Source organism: Cyclopterus lumpus, chromosome 19 (genome assembly GCF_009769545.1).
Source record: "Cyclopterus lumpus isolate fCycLum1 chromosome 19, fCycLum1.pri, whole genome shotgun sequence".
Lineage (NCBI taxonomy): Eukaryota > Metazoa > Chordata > Actinopteri > Perciformes > Cyclopteridae > Cyclopterus > Cyclopterus lumpus.
Window position 1 is genome coordinate 6,204,909 of NC_046984.1, and position 19,602 is coordinate 6,224,510.

At 43.3% G+C, this 19,602-nt stretch overlaps 1 protein-coding gene across 1 annotated transcript in view; it reads left to right on the forward strand.

Annotated features, from left to right (window-relative positions):
* snx29 (sorting nexin 29) overlaps window positions 1–19,602 on the forward strand; it is a 107,270-nt gene that overhangs the window by 71,008 nt on the left and 16,660 nt on the right. The window contains exons 18-19 of the mRNA XM_034558472.1: window positions 95–176; window positions 15,088–15,228. Coding sequence (XP_034414363.1) covers window positions 95–176; window positions 15,088–15,228 — 223 coding nt within the window. The remainder of the gene's footprint in view (window positions 1–94; window positions 177–15,087; window positions 15,229–19,602) is intronic.

Consider the following 19,602-nt stretch of genomic DNA (forward strand, 5'->3'; position numbering starts at 1 on the left):
GTTTTACATGAGTGAGATGTTTCTGTCTTAGTCTGAGTGACGATGATGATGATGATGATGATGACGACGACGGCTTGTTGTTTGTGTCACTCAGGGCGCATCGCGCTCTCATCAACGTGTGGATCCCCTCCGTGTTCCTGCAGGGCAGAGCTGCCAACGCCTACCACGTCTACCAGGTACGCTCAGGAGCTTAATCCCCGTGTCCTCTGTTTACCAGGCTCCACTATCAGGGACGGCCATCACATGAGGACGTATTGCGATACTTGCCGTTGGTGTTTGATTCTCACGTCGCATAGAAACCGATGAAAACAAAGATGGAGGAGCAGCGAATGGTTTTTGCGAGTCAATTTGTTTGAGTTAAAACAAACAACAGAGGGATGGAGTTACAAGTTCATTAAGCCAATGAGGGAACAAATGAGCAAGCTCTGAAATAATTAAACCTTAGAGTTTGCATTAATACCCCATCATGAGCGTTCATTAGCATTATTGCACTCAGAGCCTTGTTTCCACGCTCGACTGCTCAAGTAGTCAAACGGAACACTTTTTCCTGATTCCTCCTCTTTTTGGCTTTTTGTTATTCTTACCCTAACCGATCTCACTCCTCGTAGCCTCAACCTAACCAAACGAAGGCAACGGCTGCTAGCCAATCAGAAGCAGAGTCGGGCAGGTCATCCCTTCGCCGAAGCTGATTTTGTAATCAGGCATTTGGCAAAAGCCTGGTTTTAGCCATGCTAGCAGCGTAGCTCAAAGGGGCGGGAATGCTGCTCTGCCAGTCGGTTCACCTCTTCGGTCCAGACTGGAATATCTCAACAAACATTTGAGGAAATGCAAATATGGTGCAGATATCCATCGTGCCCAAAGGACAAATGCTAACGAGGCCAACAATGATTTTTGGGATGAGCTTACTTTTCTTCTTGTTTCAGACATTTTTGTGGAGTAATTAGTCTCAGAGACTATTGGATTAATGGGCTGTAGACTACTAATCCAACTTTCCAAAGAGTGTCTTTAATATATGTCTATCATGTGAACAATGTCAATTGTCAATGACCTAAATGAATCCATAAATAGGGACTCCACTTCCCACGACACAGTCTGCGCCACTTTGTAATCAAGTCTTATCAGAACTTGTTGTATTCACAGCGATGATAATAACACAGCTCACGCTTGTGCCAGGCACTTAACTAAGGTGTGTTGGGAACTGAACTCGAGAGCAGCCTTAACAAATCAAATTGCCGCTTCTCGTTGCATCTGTCAAGTTATCGAGCAAAGTAGACAACAGCGGCTCGTTCCCTCGGCTCGTTGTTTTACTGTTTCTGTCACTTTAACAAGGTCTTATACTCCAGCTCCCTCAGCGCAGCCGTCCACCGGTTCCCCCCTGTGACTCGGAAACACACGCGCACGCACGCACGCACGCACGCACACGCACACGCACACACGCACACGCACACACACACACGCACACACGCAGAAACATGTGCATCTGCAGGTACCGTAGATACACTCCATCATGCTGTACAAAACCACTTGACAGAATAACACACACACACGCACACACACACGCACACACAGTGCTGTTATCTGCTCTGTAGCCAGGAGGTACAGCTGTAACGTTATTCAGGGGAAACCATATGGGACGGTAAGAGACAGGTGACACGTCCTCAGCTCTCACTGATAGTCAGGACTGGCTGGCTATTGAGCTCAGCCTTATACATAATGGATGTAAATTCACAACTCGGGGCTCGAGCCGAGAGCTGTCTGACGCCTTTTTGTGTGAAATTATCTCCGTCCTTTGGACAGGAGCACAACAATGACAAATGAGATGCATTGTTTTATTCCCGCTCGCTCCCATCCCTTCCGTCTTCAGAGCTGAGTGTTTGGTGTTCTTCATTGAAGAGCAGACGCTTTGATAAATATATATATGGCCATCTCTCGACACGTGGACGGAAACGTTGTTCTATTATCGGTGAAATAACTCATTTATTTTACCAAGAGAGCAGGGACATCTAACAATTAGGAAACCATCTAAATGGTGAAAAATGACTGAGTATTTTGGCTATACCTTCAGAACAGCAGTGAGAGTTGTTTAGAGATGAATATTGCCAAGTATTTGTTTTTTCAGTGAAGCTGATGCTTAGCTCTGTGGCTCGAATGTAAAAGGCACACACTGTGGCTCATCTCCAACATGAACGTACAAATAAAAGAAACCAATGTCTTCTTGAGGGTTGATGGATCATGTTTTACCTGAGGAAATCCCACACAAAGGAATTAGATATGATAACAGTTTGGTTAAAAGTAGGAACACAATCAGCTTATGTCTGCCACGCTTTGGGCAATAATCAGTGTCCACCTGCAGTTTCTTATTCTTGGACAGACTCCAGCATCAAACCTGAAAATGTTCCATGTGTTGTACCGATTTAGCCTAATTTCCCCCTCTCAATAACGGTCCGTGAGACTGCTATCCAGCCCTGGAGCTGGTATAAAGCGCAGCCCATCTGGTGTATTGGATGCTTCCCTTCCCAGAGCTATATTCGTCTAATGGCTCCCTATGGAAACATCTTTTGTTCTTCGACAGGCTAATGGATGGCCAAGGTTACTGGAGTCATTGTTGTTAAGGTGAGGTTGTTATGGTGATTGAACACAGAGCCAACCGTCTTAAAGACCGGTGAGTATCGTGAGGAGAAGGGAGGGGTCTCTTCAAAGTACTCTCAAGCAGGTTCATAGACTTTCTTTTCTCTGGGTTTTTTTCTCGCATTTGCGCGCGCACACACACATGCACACACATGCATATGCTTGCAAAATTGAACCAATGATGAGAGCAATGAGCCATAGCCAGAGCTAGAGAGGATTTAAGGAGGGTCGGGGAGTGAATGGGCTTTTAGAAGCCGGATCCTAAGTTAGGTCACAGCAACCTTGTGGTCGAAAATAAGCTTTTTAGAAATTCAGAAAATAGAAAGACTGATCCAAAACCACCTCTCGCATTGCGTATCCCTTAATGTCTCACTTTCCTCTCTCTCCTCCCTCCTTCCCTCTGCACTTCTTCTTCAGCCCTCCCTTTCCGTCTCCCTCCCTTTGCCAGACTGCACGGCATTGTGGCGGCGCTAAAACTGCTCGCACTCCATTTTCTCACTTTTTCGGAGCCACTTTCCTCTCCGAGCTTTCTCAAATGACTTCCATCTAAAGCTCAGTAAGGCATGTGGGATGGATGACGAGAGACGGGCGTCGGCGGCGGGCGACAGACTGATGGATTTGCTCCATTATCAGTCGGGCTTTGCTCTTTGTGGCACGCCGTGCCTCCGGGCCTTCATCCCTCCATCCCTCCCTGTGCCTCTTCTCCCCTTCTGAACTCATAATGAGAGAATTATACCGGCCGCGGCAAATCAGTGTCTCCCTCCCACACAATACCAACAATAGAGCCTATCACTAGAGGAGGGAAGGAAGCGTCCTTAGCACGCTGTCAACGAACACAAGGACTCATTTGGTGTGTGCAGGAGTGTCTGTGTTTTCATTATCTGCGCATTTTAGGCTGGCATTGTGCTGTGAAAAGAGCATCAGTCAGAAGCTGATGAGGATATTGAGGGGGCTGCGGAGTTGTGTGTGCAATAAGGCAGTTAGCCTACACTTGTGCACAGAAAAGAAATGAGAGGTTTGTGGATCTAGAGGCGGGCACTGTCAGCCGGTCGGTTGGTCTTCCGCTCCGGCCCAGACGGAAATAGTGTAGTTAGTGTTGGTTGGATTGCCACGGAAATTCAGTGCATTCATTCATGTTCTTTTTTGGATGTATCCCAAGTACTCTGACTCTCTGAATCTGAATCTAGCGCCACCAGCAGGTCAACGTTGACACATTTCCAGGAAAATATCTCAACTTCTTTATGAGAGATTGGCATTCTCCCAGTTGATGAATTCTACTAATGATCCTCTGACTTTTCCATGACGTTGACAGTTGTCGTTTCTTCGTGAAATTACTTGAACGTGTTGGATGGATTGCCATGAAATATGGCGTTGTAGCTAGTTCAGGTAGTCTCTAAAGTTCAGCTCATGTTCATAAACAGCGCTCCGTCACCGACTTCAACTCTGAATCGTGCTATTTGGCTCAGGGTATTTAACATTTCTCTTGTCAGACACTGGGGGGGGGGGGGGGGGGGGGGGGGGGGGGGGGCTCCCCGGCGCGCTGCTGTCTGATGGGAGCTTTCAGGTCGTTGATTACGAGGTGTCATACCTGTGGTGGTGCAGCAGCGGGAGGGAGAGGCTCTTCATATGTCAATTGACACCGCCGAGCTATGATAAAGTTTTGTTTGCAGACAAATAATAGTGTTTACTTGTTGACACACCTGTAGCTGTACATTCTGATTGGGTTTCTGAATAATGTCACATGTTGCAAGTTTCTTGAGAACTGACGACTGTCGGTTGAGATTGCATGAACACACGAGTAGAGGTGAAATGCTTCACCCTATTCGTTTGGAGCATGTGGTGCCAGGTATTACACAAACAAATCAACAATCAAACTCATTGTGTTTACGGCCTCTTTCGTGGATTACGCCTCTCATCATCATTCATCTCTCCAGCTCTTCCCTCCCTTCTACTTTACGCTGCTCTCCTTTTATTACCTGTCTGTTCCTATTTTTCATAACATTTTTTTTAAAATCAATCAGTCGTTCATCTTTGTGCTGCCCTTTGTCAATCTTCTCCCAATCAATTTCCATTCTCAGACAGGTTGGGAAGGTGTTGCTGCTCCTGATGATTTGTTCCGGGGGCAGAAAGGGGCAGTTTGACACGAGCAAATCACAAGTTTGTCTTCACACCTTCCCGGACGATACAAATACTTCTCGATGTGTTTTATCCGGGGAAGAGGAAATGCGACTCCTTCAACACAAAGACCTATCTTGTCGATACCTGCATGGCCTGCATGACACACACACACACACACACACACACACACACACACACACACACACACACACACACACAGTGTGACTGGAGAGTCTGTAGAAATAGCAGCACGCCAATGTTGAGAACTCGTACCTCTGATCCACGACCCACCGGCTGCTTTACATATTTACATTTGATATAGATGCATGTGCTTACTTTCCAAATGAGCAATTCCCTTTGATGAGCAAAAAGCTGAGCCTATAATTTCCACACAGTCATCAGCTCACTGTAAACTTCTCACTGTTTTAATTATGCTAACTTTTCTCATTCCATTCCCCTCTCTGTCCTTTACGCTTTTGTTTTATTTCTGTACAACGGAACTAGATGTAAGAGATACTGCAGGTAAAAAAAAAAAAAAAGCACACGTGTCCGCTGACTTTTTTCTTCTTTTTCCTCTGTATATTCTCCTCTGCATAAGCTTGTCTTCATGCATAGTACAGTACCTTTAACTGTGGTTGTGTGAAAGAGAACGATAGAAGGTCCCAATTAATAGCAGTTATATAAACCATCCTTCGCTTCCCTGTGCCTCCCAAAGCTTTTAATATGCACCATATGAAACCACATAAATTCGCCACTCAATGAATAATTGAGACGTCCTCGTTGACACTCCTTCAGATGTGTGCACCCCCCCGTCCACCCTCCCATAACCCCAACCACCAGGGAAATGCAATGTGGGAAATGTGTTTGCACCTTTAATTTCTATATTAGCCAGTGGATATGGTTGTGGCTGTCCAGGCGGACATCATCATCAGCATTACATTATATCCATATAAGTCAGTGCACTTACCTGACATGATTAACAGGGAGGGGGGCTGTTGATGGACATATGTTGGCAATGGCATGGTTTAAAACTGAGCTTTTGGCCAGAGGGGGAGGGCCATAATAAGAGCCTGTACTGTACAATGCAATACAATACAATATGCCTGCAATAAACAACCTCTTTGGTTGCGCCTCAATGATACTGGGTATTTGAGGCCTTTATAGGTATTAATACTTAAATAAAGTTTGCTTTGTGAGACCGAGCATGAAGTAATCAAAACATATATAACACTAAAAGCAGCCTTTAAGACGACCGTCACTACAAAAATATAAAAAACTAAATTCTCACTAAGGTGTTACAGGACTATGTTATTCATAGAAATCCATTACTACGGGCGTTGATTTCAATAGTGTGTGTACTCACTCTACAGCTTTGGTGCGACGCCTGAATCCCTAAACGGACCGTACTTTTGTTCCTTTTTTCTCTCATTTATGCTCAACCCGGTGCCGCCGTTGGTTTCATCGAGCTGCATCTTTTTGTCCCCATCTTCTAGATCTTACCTCTGCTTAACAACAGCCAAGACAAACCCAGCTGCGGGGTCTCTTGGAGGTGTCTCTGCTCTGTCCTGCTGTGTCACTTCATCAGCGAGCTGCCCTCCTATAAAAACTTCAAAGGTGCGCAGTTAGCGGGTGGAAATGGGATGCGGTGGGCAGGGGGCGGGGCCTCGGCCCTCCAGGGTGGTGGAATCGGGATTCGGCTGGTGACGGTGTTGTCCCTTTGAGGGAGTGGGATGATCTCTGCTTCAGCCTCAAGACATCTGATTAGATCTCGGGTTGGAGCATCATTTGTCAGGCTGCCTTCCCCCCTTCCCTCTCTGCTCCCTCTCCCTTGTTACTCTCAATTTAAATGTACCCATTTTGTTTGGGTCTCTAATTGTCTGCCTCCCCCCCCCCCCTCACTCTGCTTTCCCCTTCTTTCAGCCTCAGTCAGGTCTACTTTGCTCCACGTCCTCCACTCTCCGTCCTTACCCACAATCATTTTGCTCGCTGGCTTCCTTTCTACGCTCGGAGACAATTTTCAGGACTTGTCAGTGACTCATTCAGTCATATGAAAGAGGGCAGGGAGACGGAGTCTCCTACCGTGACTTAGTTTTTAGTGTTGAGGCGGGCCACACAGAGGGGAGAGGGAAGTGACAGAAAGAAGGGAGTAGAAGATGAAGAGAACAGAATCATAGAAGCAATTGTGAGAAAAGACGGAGATAAGGGGCTGCGGCTTGTCTTGTTTTCCTCTCCCGCTGCGGCGTCAGGCGTTTTTTCCAAGGTAGCCTCTAACTAAGAAGTTGAGCGCTCATATCTGGTTACCACCCGCCGGCCTTAAAGAACTTGTGCTGAGTCTTCAAGTGATAATAAAAGCTTACAGTGTCGGGTGTAGTGATGGCTGTTTTGTATGCGGAAATAAAAAGAAAGCATTATCTGTGCTCGTCATGTTTATACAAATAAATACAAATAAAAATCTCAGGCCTTTAGAGTTTGGCCCCTTGTTCTCTTAAAGCTGTTATAATCGATATTTCTACATCAACAATGGATCACATGACTACATGAAAAGGGGTTGTCCATCGTAAAGGGGTTGTCCATTGTAACGTACCGACAGAGAATTACCACCTGACTCGACTTTCAGCTCATTGGTTTGGGTTTTTAGGGTTGCATCATGTCGCTTTAACAACATAGGGTTCCAGGTGTTAATTACGCAAAACAATTATGCAAATGATGCATTCAGTATTCTCTGATCTGTGTTTGAAACTGGGATGGAGTGACCTCTGAGTTGATATCCACAATGTGTTTGCATCATTTTGTCTCCTGTATGCTTTCTGAATGAATCTGATCATGCGTTCTGATTATGCTGCCGTCGCGCACTAACCAGCTCTATTCTTTTCTACAGAACTCTGTCCTTCAATATGCACTCGGGGATCGGTAGCAGGCGCAGAGTTGTTTGCCGAGATTTGTAGATGTGACATATTTTTCATTTCAAACAGGGAAATAGAAAACACTATTTTAATAATAAGTCCCCGGTTCACATTTAAGTTGTTTTTTTTTTTACAGGGATGCAGGAGAGTAGTACAATGTGTGGAGAAAAAAAAACTCCTTTGTGTCTCTCTTTTATTTTCACTCATTACATTTTAATGAGAAGGAGCTGCTTTTTTTTCTTCATATTTTACAGACAAGCAAGCAACACAAAAAGTGATCTATTGAAGTGCGCGCCACACATTCCCGATGTACGAGACAGCTTTTTAAATGTCGTCTAATGGAAATATGTTCTATCCTTTTGGTCACTTGACAGTACACAAGGAGCAACTCCTCATCTGCCATTGACTTTTTGTTCTGGGAGTCGAGGTGATTAGTGAGGCACATTCGAGAGAAGGCCGTCTTTTCCCTCTGCATTTATGAGCTCACCTCAAACCTCGGGCAACACCCCTCCAGCAGAGACAGATTGTGTAGGACACACTGAGGGTGAATGCCTTCTTTATTTTTTGTTTGCGAAAGTAAATATCTCAACCTTTATCGGCAGACGGTGGAGTAGCTATTCATTTACAACCTTCTTTCCCCTTTCTCCTCCTTCTCCTTAGGGGTGGGTGATACGGTAAAAATGTTATATCACCCTTTTTTCTTTCTTTTTTTAGGCCCGATCACAATCTGGTTACGGTTCTTTTTCATGTCAGTTTTTAAGCAAGTTCTTCAACAGGGCAAATAAACCTAAATAATTATAGCTGTACCGGATGGCAAAACACCAAAGACGTTGGTTAAAGTTTCTTTATATATTTATCAGTTACTTTATAGTTAAATAGTTTTCAAAACCCACATGAATCACTACTCTTCACATCAGCGGAAATTAAATCCACCACACAGAATTAATTTAAAAATAAAGTTGTTTTTTTTTTTAAAGCAGCTTTGCCTGCTACTCGAGTTATTTCCTTCTTCCAAACTGGTTAAGAACACTGCCAGGAGTTGAGTTTTTATCGAAAACTAAATTATGACAAACAAACCTGAGCACATAACCGCCTCTAAACAAACAATGCAGCATTTGAAAGGCTATTTTCTGAGTCTGGTCCACACGGAGCACACCAGGGTTACGTTACATCACTTCCAGCAAACGTCACGGAGAAAATTAGGATGAAACGGCATCAATAATCTGTAAAGGCAGATCATGGAGACATTTCAACCGCTCACTTCCCCTTGTGTCTTCCTCATTTGCACCTTCTCCTCACAGTGTCTAGTTCAGTAGGATGCGAGTAGCAGCAGAGCTCTAAGATAAACACTGTTACTGCAGCTTGGCTAGTAATCACCACTCTACTCTGTGGCTTAGGCATTGTCTCTCCACGTCTGTTCTTCTTTCTCTATTTCTACCTTGCTCTTTTTCTGTATTTTCTTCTTTTAGTTCTCCTGTCTGATTTTAAAATGTTCATGATGGATATGGCAGGGATCAGTGTTTTGAGGTGAATGTGAGCGTTGGCATGCTCACAATGACAATTCTTACAACGGGCTGATGCCCATTGTCTCCATCTTAGTTTGGTGGCTCGCAAACTATCACACAGTTCACAGTACGGTTGATGGAGAGACGGTACAGGTATTTGGTTATGAACCAAGACCTACGTTTCCACCTAATGATGGTGCTACATGTCAGAACATTCCCAAAGTCATTACAAACCATCCTCTCTGGGACATGAAACTCTCTACCAAACAATTGTTGTTGAGACATTTCACTCAAAACCACAAATGTCAACCTTGTGGCGACGCCACAGGAAAAGTCACCAACGAGCATCTGTTAAAAATTCCCCAAACAATCCATCCATGAGACATTTCAGTCTGGACCGAGTGGCTAACTGACATCGTCGACCCTGAACAGTATATTGCTTGCCTGGATCGCAGGCAGTAAAACGGGGTCGGGTGACACACTCGTACATTCACGGCAGTCCTTTCCTGAGGTCCTTTGCTTCCTCTCCTCTCTCCAAACTCCAAATGGAGTCTATTTCTGGCCTAATTGGGCAAATGTTTTTTTCAACAATGACCTGTGAAGAGTGAGGGGGATGAGCCTCTGCTTTGGCTTGACTTGAATCATTCTCCTCTTTTGCCCACTTATTCTGTCTCCCTCACTAAAACACACGCACGCACACACACACACACACACACACCAAAGTCCTTGCACCTCTTGTGTCTTTCCGGCCCTCCAAAGTTTTTCTCTTTCATGTGCTTCCTTTTTTTCCCCAATGGTTTTTTTTCTCCATGGCTTTAATCAAAACCTGCGATTTGTTCTTGGTGTTTCGGTTCTTTCTGTTTGGTCAACACCTTTAACCAGTGTTACAATTCTTTGAATGTCGACCGACATCTTGAAAATAGGTCAGACACGGAGACGTTAAAATGCATGCAGCTCAAGTCCGCTCCATCCAAACACCAGGCGGTGCGGTCGCACCATAGATTGGTCAAGGTAAAGACGTCAGCCTTCAGCTGTGAAGTGAGCTGAGATGGCTCTCTTTGTGTGTGTGTGTGTGTGTGTGTGTGTGTGTGTGTGTCCCCCGTGGTGCTGGAGATGGGTTTGCACACCAGAGTGGGAGCTCCTACAGTTAACCTGCCTGTCAGATGGGGGAAACCAATGAAGCAGGAGAGAGCCACATCATTACCATCTGCAATTTCTGTAATTCCTCGGGCTCACAACGACTCCCCGTTCCACCTGCTTGTTGGAATACTTTCAGGCTAAAGATCCAGGGAAATGTCAAGCAAAGAAAAGGCTGCAATTATCCCTTCACAGACTTCCCGTTTCAGATCTTTTATTTCTGTCGTTATTTCGCAGCATGCGAGTGAGTGCTCTTTACCTCGGGAAGCCGTCGCGCTGTGAGACGGCCACAGAGATGTAGCTTTGCATGTTCCGCTCGGCTTCATGTGGATTTCTACCATTAAGACTGGAACTTCTTCACACTTTGAATCATGTGCGGCAGACCTCAGACCAGCTACTAGCGCTGAGGTGTCTGGCAATGGCTGTCTTTATGAATATGGTAGAGCACATGCTAGCCTTTTAATTAGTTTTACAGCTAAGCAGGCTGCGAACATAAAGAGCCCATCTGACACTGATTTGTTGAAGTCACTCACTGGAAGGACATGTACAAAAGACAACATGAAAACAACAACAGCAGCGGAAGAGATTTACGTCTTCTTTTGTTAATTTCTGCATTTTATTTGACAACCTTTTGTCATTTTTACAGTTTTTATCATTTCCTATGTATTGAACCTCAGCTAAGTGAGGGTCCTGTTCTCGCTCGATCAGCAGAAGTGCAACTCACTGAAGTGAGTATCTAAAAAAAGGTCTGTGTTAATATTTTTAGACGCAACAGAGAAAGAAATAAGTTATTCACATGGGAGATACAAGTTCTGTGTTTAAAATAACACAAAGACTTCTGATCTGTTTTTAGAGGCTATAGAAAATGATGACAGTCCGCTTCAAAAGTCCACTTCACGTCATTGGCAGCTGTATTATTAATATGAATATGTTGGGTTCTCTAACATGACTTACTGGCGCTGCTAAATTCATGTAGTTTTCGTCTGTTGAAACGTAATATGCGGTTGTCCTGCACTCAATTCTGTGATCCCGCTACGTCTCCTGTATAGAACCAGTGTGAGAGAGAGAGATTTAGGATAGCAACATGAACATGTTCTTGTGTTTTATTTATTTTCATTCCTGTGGAAAACGTCTCGCTAGTGAAGATAAGAAAGTTAAATTCACAGCAGGAACGCTTTCTAAAATGTCAACGGTAAAGGAGCAGCGGAGGCAGTGAGCACTTCTTCCTGGACTCCTTTCTCTGCAGTGAGAAATCCATCACGGAGAGGCAGAGACAACATTAGTCTCAGTAGACAAAAGTGCAAGGCAGCGACTCTGCAAGGCGTCTGGAAAAGGAGCGGCACTCTGTCTTTACCGTTTGTGTTGCTATAAGACGGCCTGAAGCGCTCGCTGGTTTTAATGTATAAATACAGGCATAATTATATAGTTGACACAGTCGATTTCTCCCCTCAAAAATGATCAGAAGTACATTTACGGAAATTGCAAAGAAAAAAGGAAAACTGCAAGGTTTATGGTCTGTAATACTGTTCATTCACCAATCAGAGGCTTTAAGCCAATGCATTTATTAGGCTGCAGCAAGTTACATGGAAGTATATATAGATGAATAAATAAACGTGAGTAAATTAACAAATGCACCAATACATGGCACATTTATTGTCCCATTTAATTAGCAATTTATTCATTCATGGTGGCAATTAAGCATTAAACTACATCATTGTTTATTTATTTGAGCATTTAATTAGTTATGTATTTGTATGTTTAATTGTAGCCCTTAAAACCCTCCATATGAAGCTAATGGAGTCCATGTTATGGTATCCCAAAGAAGTAAACGACAGCGCTTCGCTATGAAGACAAACCTGTCCTTTATATCATAAATTGCTGATTCTTCGGTTACCAACGGTGGATTTCCCTTCTTATATTGCCTCCATTGAGGTTATATTTTCATCAAACGGAATATTATGCTTTCTCTGATATTCTCCTAAGCCATTTAAATACAGACAATAAGACCGTGTCCATCACCGTCGAGCCAAAACCCATCAACCCTTTTCCGTGAGGTCCCTCTGAAAGCATGATTAGAGGGCGGTGCCCTGTTTGAAGACGGCTTTTATTGGAGAAATCAAAGCGCCGCTGCTCAAATATTCAAAGATGGTGAGTTTGGATGTGGCCATGATTTGTGTCGCAGATAATGAAAGACTATTTGTGATTAGTCAGGAGGAGAGAACTGTTAGCGTCTGTTGCCGTAAATTAGTAAGCTGATGAGATGCTGTAAAAGTGGATTGGGCTCCGGCACACGGCAGACACCACGGGACGGATTCTATCGCCGCGTCTTTGCTCATGCAGATCTGAATGTGTATTCAGATCCGAGGAACTACCACATGTAGCACATATTGATATGTGACCCAGTGTGGTCTTTGAAGCAGGCTATACCGTATGTTCATTAAGGATTAAGTAGAATTATTGTTATTATCATGTTTTACAGTGACGGAGGGGTTGAGGCACGCATTACGATGTGGGTGTGTGGAAATTAGGCTCTCTAAGAGATTATAAAGGCTTATTTTTTTCTCATTTAACACATTTGACTTGAAGTTATCAATAATAATCTAGATGATATGTGAAAAAGAAAAAAAACTCTATATACATTGTGGGTTTTCCTCAATTTCTGGTCACCTACCAAAATCAGAAAATTGTCTTACAGAGAACTTCCAAATAAAGTCAAAGACCCTTTGAATAGACTCGAATAAGGGATTCATTATGACCGTAGACGAAGCTATAAGAAGGCATCTCACACACACAAACACACACACGCACACACACACTTGCAAAAAAAAGAAGTTGGTAAAAAGTTCGATGTGCTTCTGTGGGTCAGATACAAAGTGCTGAGATGACAAGTCTCTCGTCCATTAGCAGCCTTGTCTGCTTCCATCTCGTCAGCGACCACTGTCATTTACCGCATTCTGCTCCTTCTTTTAGTGCCGCTGCTGCTCTTCACACAAACAAGTTATATGTATATCAGGGGGTTCGACGTCTGTGGGCAATTAATTCAGCTTTACCCCAGAGTTTCATACCACGTCATAACCTTTTTAGAGTATTATTATACTATTGTGGGATTAAAATAACACAAGATACATGCATAGGATTAAAAAACGCCTCCCACTCACTCAGTAGATATCCATTGAAATGATGGTACATGGCCATAGATCATTCTATTCAATGGGACTGGGAAGAGACATTTTCACATATCTTTTTCATAACATTAACGACGCCTAGACGTGCCTGTCAGCGAGACATTTAGGACGGCTAACAAAGCCTCAGCTGTCAGTCTCCTCTTAATGGCTTTCCAAAATGTCACATGAGAGCACTCAGGTTTTTTTGGATTATTTTACTGTCATCATCCACATGTTCCGACGTCCGTCGAAACGTCTTCGATGTTGACATGAACACAACATGTGGTACGTCCCCGACAGTTCGTTTTCTGCACCTCTGAAAAGGACATGCAATGTCTTCTAAGAAGGATAACAGCCAAACATTGAGCCCCAGCCCCAAATGCCTTTTATTTACATCATATTAATCATGTTATGTGGTAGGGCTGGGCAACATATCGTGAAATGAGACTTGGATATCGTAATATGGCAAAAGTTCTGTCTTGTTAGTTGTTTCGCCGCTCACCAGCTGTTCTATTGCTTTTACCCACTTTGTCTTTATAAAGACATTACTGATGCTAATTTATCAAACATCTCATTGTGTAAATATTTTTGTGAAAGCGCCAATCGTCAACCCTCCAATATTATCACAATATCAAAGTGTTTGGCCAGAACAACTGTCATATTTGATTTGGACCATATCATATTTACCCAGGAATCCATGGTCCCAAGAGGATGAATCCAAAGGACTTAGGTGACCCTCTGACTTTTCCTCTTGTGCCACTCGTGGGTCAGACATTTCCCCAATCCAGTGAAATAGCTCAACGTCAACTACATGGATTGGCTCAAATGTTTTGCACAGATGTGATTCTCGCTTATATGTGGGAACAACAATGCTTATTGTCAGACGTTCCCCCCCGGTAGCCATGTCCTGTGTTGTATTCGACTTATGCGAGAGAAGTTCAAACCTTTGCCTCTTTTGTTTTCTGCCTGGTAGGGCGCAGTGGACTCGGTCCATTTTAAAATCAATTTCTGTTCGTATGTACCTGACTCTAGTCTGTATGTTGTTGTTGTTGGGCACTTTTTTAATTGAATTCTCAAAAGCCGTTCTGCTCTCTTCATCTGTCTCTGTGTGTTCCCTGTTCTCTACTGTGAAAATGGGACCCATCTCTCGCTCTCTTCCTCGTAATAGGCTCATCTCTCCTTCTCCCTCGGCTCCCTCTATCTTTCGCGAGTCTGAATAAAGCAGCTAATGGTCCATGGAAATGGTGGCACCACAGTGGCGCCTATAGACGGACCTGTTCTCTGTCGTGCGTCGCAGCATTCAAGTGAAAATACACATTTACAAGGACGAGAGGACGTCATTCTTTTACCCATCTCATTCATTTATTGTACAGCAATATAAGAGCTCAATTGCAACTATGCATACGGAAGAAAAAAAACAGTGTGCTATGAGTGTTTTATTAAAAAGAAAGATATTTTTTAATATTTGATAAATGAGTTCTGGTGTTAGCTTTTCAAAGGGGGTTTAAGTTTGTCTACATAGTTTTGCATTTTTATTATTGATTTGAAGACATGTGGCTGATGTCTCATATGATGATGATGATGATGGTGATGATGATGATGATGATGGGGTTGTGTCTTCCCTGTCCCCAGGTGTACATCCGTATCCTGGACAACGAGTGGAATGTTTACAGGCGTTACACCGAGTTCAGGGAGCTCCACACCCACCTGAGGACCCAGTTTGCGCAGGTGGACACCTTCAACTTCCCACCCAAGAAAGCCATATGGAACAAGGTGAGCCGCGAGTCACCATGACCTTCACCATGACCTTTCTCTGTGACTGTGTCAAACACTTCTGTGGAGCATTCATTCCAAGACTAATTCATATCAAGACTAATGTTTGGTAATTATGGAAAAAATCTGACAATCTTTCCTTGATTTTTAAATACAGAGGTAGACACAAGCAGCGTTATCATTTCTAACCATCGACCGTCGATTTTGTTGACCGTTAAATTAATGTTTTCAGCGTAGTTGTTTTAATATGAGCGTCTTGATAAAGGGGTCTTCCCTACGACCTCGATGAGGCCGGTACATCTCAGGCGAGATTGCCTCGTCTCAAAGTCAATGGTTTCCTTTTTTGGTCTTTGGTTCGACAATAGCGTCAATTTAGTTTACTGCCAATCCCATGAATCTGGCGTATATAAAGTATTGCGTCATAATTCTCGCGGTACCCACGCTTCCTGAAGGCAACATAGTTGAAGCAGTTCTTCAGCCTTCTCTGTTATGCTGTCACTCATGAAAGCACGCCCCCCATGCCAGATCCCGGCCAAAAGTCTGAACCTGAAAAAAAAAGATCTGAATCTGAAAAAAAGATTTGAAACTGTAAAAAAGTTGAAAATATAAAATCTGCTGAAAAATGAAAAAAATATATTTTATTCTGAAAAAAAAACATAACTGAATCTAAATTATATTATAACCAACAAAACTTTTCATGCACTTATTTTTATTTTTAATACATTGATGAATTTTTCAATGTTTAAGACCAAAACTTGAATTTTCAGGTTCAAATCTTTTTTTCAAACGAACAAAACTATTGGCCTGAATTTGTCTCCATACGCCTGTGGTTAACACAAGAGATTATAAAGTTTTCTTCAAAGACAAAAAATAGGTCAGTCTTGTGACTGTTGAAGCTTTTAAAATAAGTGGCCAAATGTGACGACAGACGCTGTTGGGGTTGTTGCGAAAAACTAAATATAATGATACATAACGATAATAATACGGCGGTAAGCTAGTTAGCCGGACATGCTAACATTTCAGCTAATGTTTAACGACGACTTAACACTTTTGCTTTTGTGTTTTTCGTTTGGGATTGGCTTAAAAAGAAAAACACACACCACCCTCTAAGCCCTTTAAATGCAGAGTGTAGCTCTTAACACATCCTCCACATGGACAAATCCAAAACTCTGCAGACTCAGTGTGGATAGTTATGGTTTCTAAGCTCTCCCTTCAGAGGGAGTGCTGCAGTGAACGGTTGTGTGAAGCTTTTTTCATCCCTATAAAAGACACTTTCCCCACATGACCTTCACCAGTTATCACAAAAATGCATGTCAGCCTGTAAAGATGGAGTAAACCACCACCAATTCCCTGCCAGCACTTTATCACTGCACCTCTTTCGCTATCTATTTCCTTTTTTCCTGACACACACACACACACACAAAACCTCCCTCCCTCTTCATCTACAGGGGACAAACACTGCTCCAGGTCTCCGTGGCTCACTTACCTGTCTAGTTAGTAGGAGATCTCTCTCTAACTCTCCCCCTCACTCCTCTCCTCTCCTCTCCTCTCCTCTCTCCCTACTTTTTCATCCAGTTCTCTATAATAATAATTTGGTTCTGACCCCGATTCTCTGGCTGACTGGATTTGACGCTGGTCTGACTTCCCACCTTCAAAGACACTGTGCCGTCACGGCTAGAAAAGGGACTGAACGCCAATGTGCAGGTGCTGCAGTTGTGAGGTGTGTGTGTGTGTGTGTGTGTGTGTGTGTGTGTGTGTGTGTGTGTCCTTGCGTGAGTGTGGGAGGGGGTCTGCAGGTCCGCGTGCGAACATGTGGAAGTCCAAGTGTCTATCATAGGCCTCTGTGTCATGTGTGTCAGGGTTTATAATTGTACAGTGGAAATTAAATAATTACTAACAGGCATAAATAATAGATGTTGTCAAACACAAGTCTCTTCTTCTCATAACACACATCTTTTTTTTTCTTCCCCCAGCTCTTTAATTTAAAAAAACAAAAAAAAATTACCTTTTCATGTTTGCCATCATGTTTGTTGTGTCGTTTTGTTTTGAGTGGATTCATTTATGAGCCTCGTTATTTATGAGCCTCGTCCTCCCCCACGCTCTCCATTAACAGTTTCTCTTACTTTACAAATACACTGTGCCCACAGTCATGACGTTTAAGTCAGGTTTGCACCGTGGAGACCAGCATCCCTGTTAAGGTTGATACTTAAGCCTACAATACATAACCACAGATAGACAGATGCTAAGAACTCCCTCCCTGCCTTGTTTCATATCTAACCAACTGGAGGTCCATTTCACAGAAGCGTTTTGGCGAGGCATCACGTTTCACAGAGGATTGTTGCTCGGGGCTAGTCTCATATCAGCTTGACCTTCTATGCACTATTTGTGATGTCCGGTTTTGTTCGATTGTCTTCTTTGTGTACGAACAACTTGACCAAGTCGGAACCCTTTTGCATCTCATGTAAATGGGATCAACCCTGACTCCCATCTGGATGTAGTTAGTCTGTCCATCCACCAGCCACCTCTCTGTTAACCTGAAAGTATTGGGCTATGAAGAAATTCTAAATTGGTAAATCAAAAGAGAAGCTGCTCAAGTTGGAAAGTTTGTCCTGAACACTATCAATATTTTTGCTCAGAGCTCTAGTCAATTCACACACGTGTGCTCAGATTGGGGAAAGATTCTCCCGTCTCCAGATCAACATTTTAAAGATGAATTAAACATCAGCCATGCACGCTGCAGCTTTGCAACTTTCAACAAAGACTAGGCTGATGCGTTTCAAGCGCCACGCAAATGAGTGCCTTTTACGAAGACATTCATGCTGGAAAAGGAATTATATTGAATCATTTCCTCACATTTCTCAAATATATACAGCAGAAGTTTTTGGAGGAACCAAAAAACAGAGCTCAAGGCCGTAGAGACCAGACTGAAATGAAATGAAATGAGGCAGCAGGTGGAGGGCTTACCAGATTGGTGAAGTGTGTGTAGGTGTGTCTGTGTGTGTGTGTGTGTGTGCAAAACATGAATTTCTCTTTAAAAGCTGAAGATGCACAGCATAAAAGAGCAGTTATTCTAAATGTGTGTGTTTTAGCGAGAGGAGCTGTATTAGTGTGTGTGTGTGTGTGTGTGTGTGTGTCCATAACCCAGAAGCCTCTGCAGCATGCAGTGTGTATTTAGTATATTCAGGTGTGTTTGTTGTGCGTGTGGCCTGCCGTGTTGAGTTTCCCTGGTTGTTTCTGGCTCTTCAGGTGAAAGGGGATCAGTGCTGCTGCAGAAGATATTTTTACTCCCACAGAAATGCTGATATTTTAAACAGGCCTGTTTTACTTGTTTCAAATAATACTAATGGTGTTATTAAATAGTATACAATGCCACCGGATATACAGACACTTAGTGTCTTCCCTGGTGATACAGCCATCTTCAGCGTGTTCTGCCGTCAGCCAGTTTTTTTTTTTTTTTACCAATCTTTGTTCTGCTACATTGTCCTAATTGGGGGATTATGTATAAAATGGGTTACTGTAAACCCAATAAACTCCCTTAAAGCCACATTTAAGCTGCATTCACACCAAATCAGGTGTTGAGGCAAAAATGGCACTCATTCCATTTGTCTGAACGTGGGCAGGAAGCCAAAACCAAACGAGTGGCCTGTGGCGAAAAGCTGACACAGAAACATAATGTTGACGTAACCCACGACCCAGAGCCGCGCACGTTCATTCACAGAACACCGCAGACTGATTCACTGACTTCGCTGCTTAAATTAGAGGTTATTTTCTGTGCAGATTTTGGACCGAGGATTATAATAATGTATTATTATTAGCAACGTACCTATTTTGGTCCCAAGTAAGAGTAATAATTAAGCGTTGATAAAAGGTGCTGCTGTCCTTCCATCTCCGTTTTTTCGTATTCGTTGAGTTTTCTCATCTGTTTTTGCTCCAATCCGTCTTTTAGCCTCTTTCCTGCTTTCATCCGTTACAAAGTGACACTTTTGCTCCACTGTTGCAAATCCCAAACTGATTTTGATACACACACACACACACACACACACACACACACACACACACACACACACACACACACACACACACACACACACACACACACACACACACACACACACACACACACAGGACCTCACACGATGACGTGTGGCGAATGATGGAGCAATGTTAATGTCAGGAGTGATGCGAGAGGGAGAGACCATCAAAAGCCTTTTAACGGCAGCACCGTGAATATCTGCTCTGCTGTGGTTCTCTCTGGATGAAACATGCCGACTGTCAGTGGAGATCAGGTAGTAGAGGAAACACACACACACACACACACCTTACTCACTCTATTGCATGACAAGGACACTGGGTTTCATCATCACATACACACTT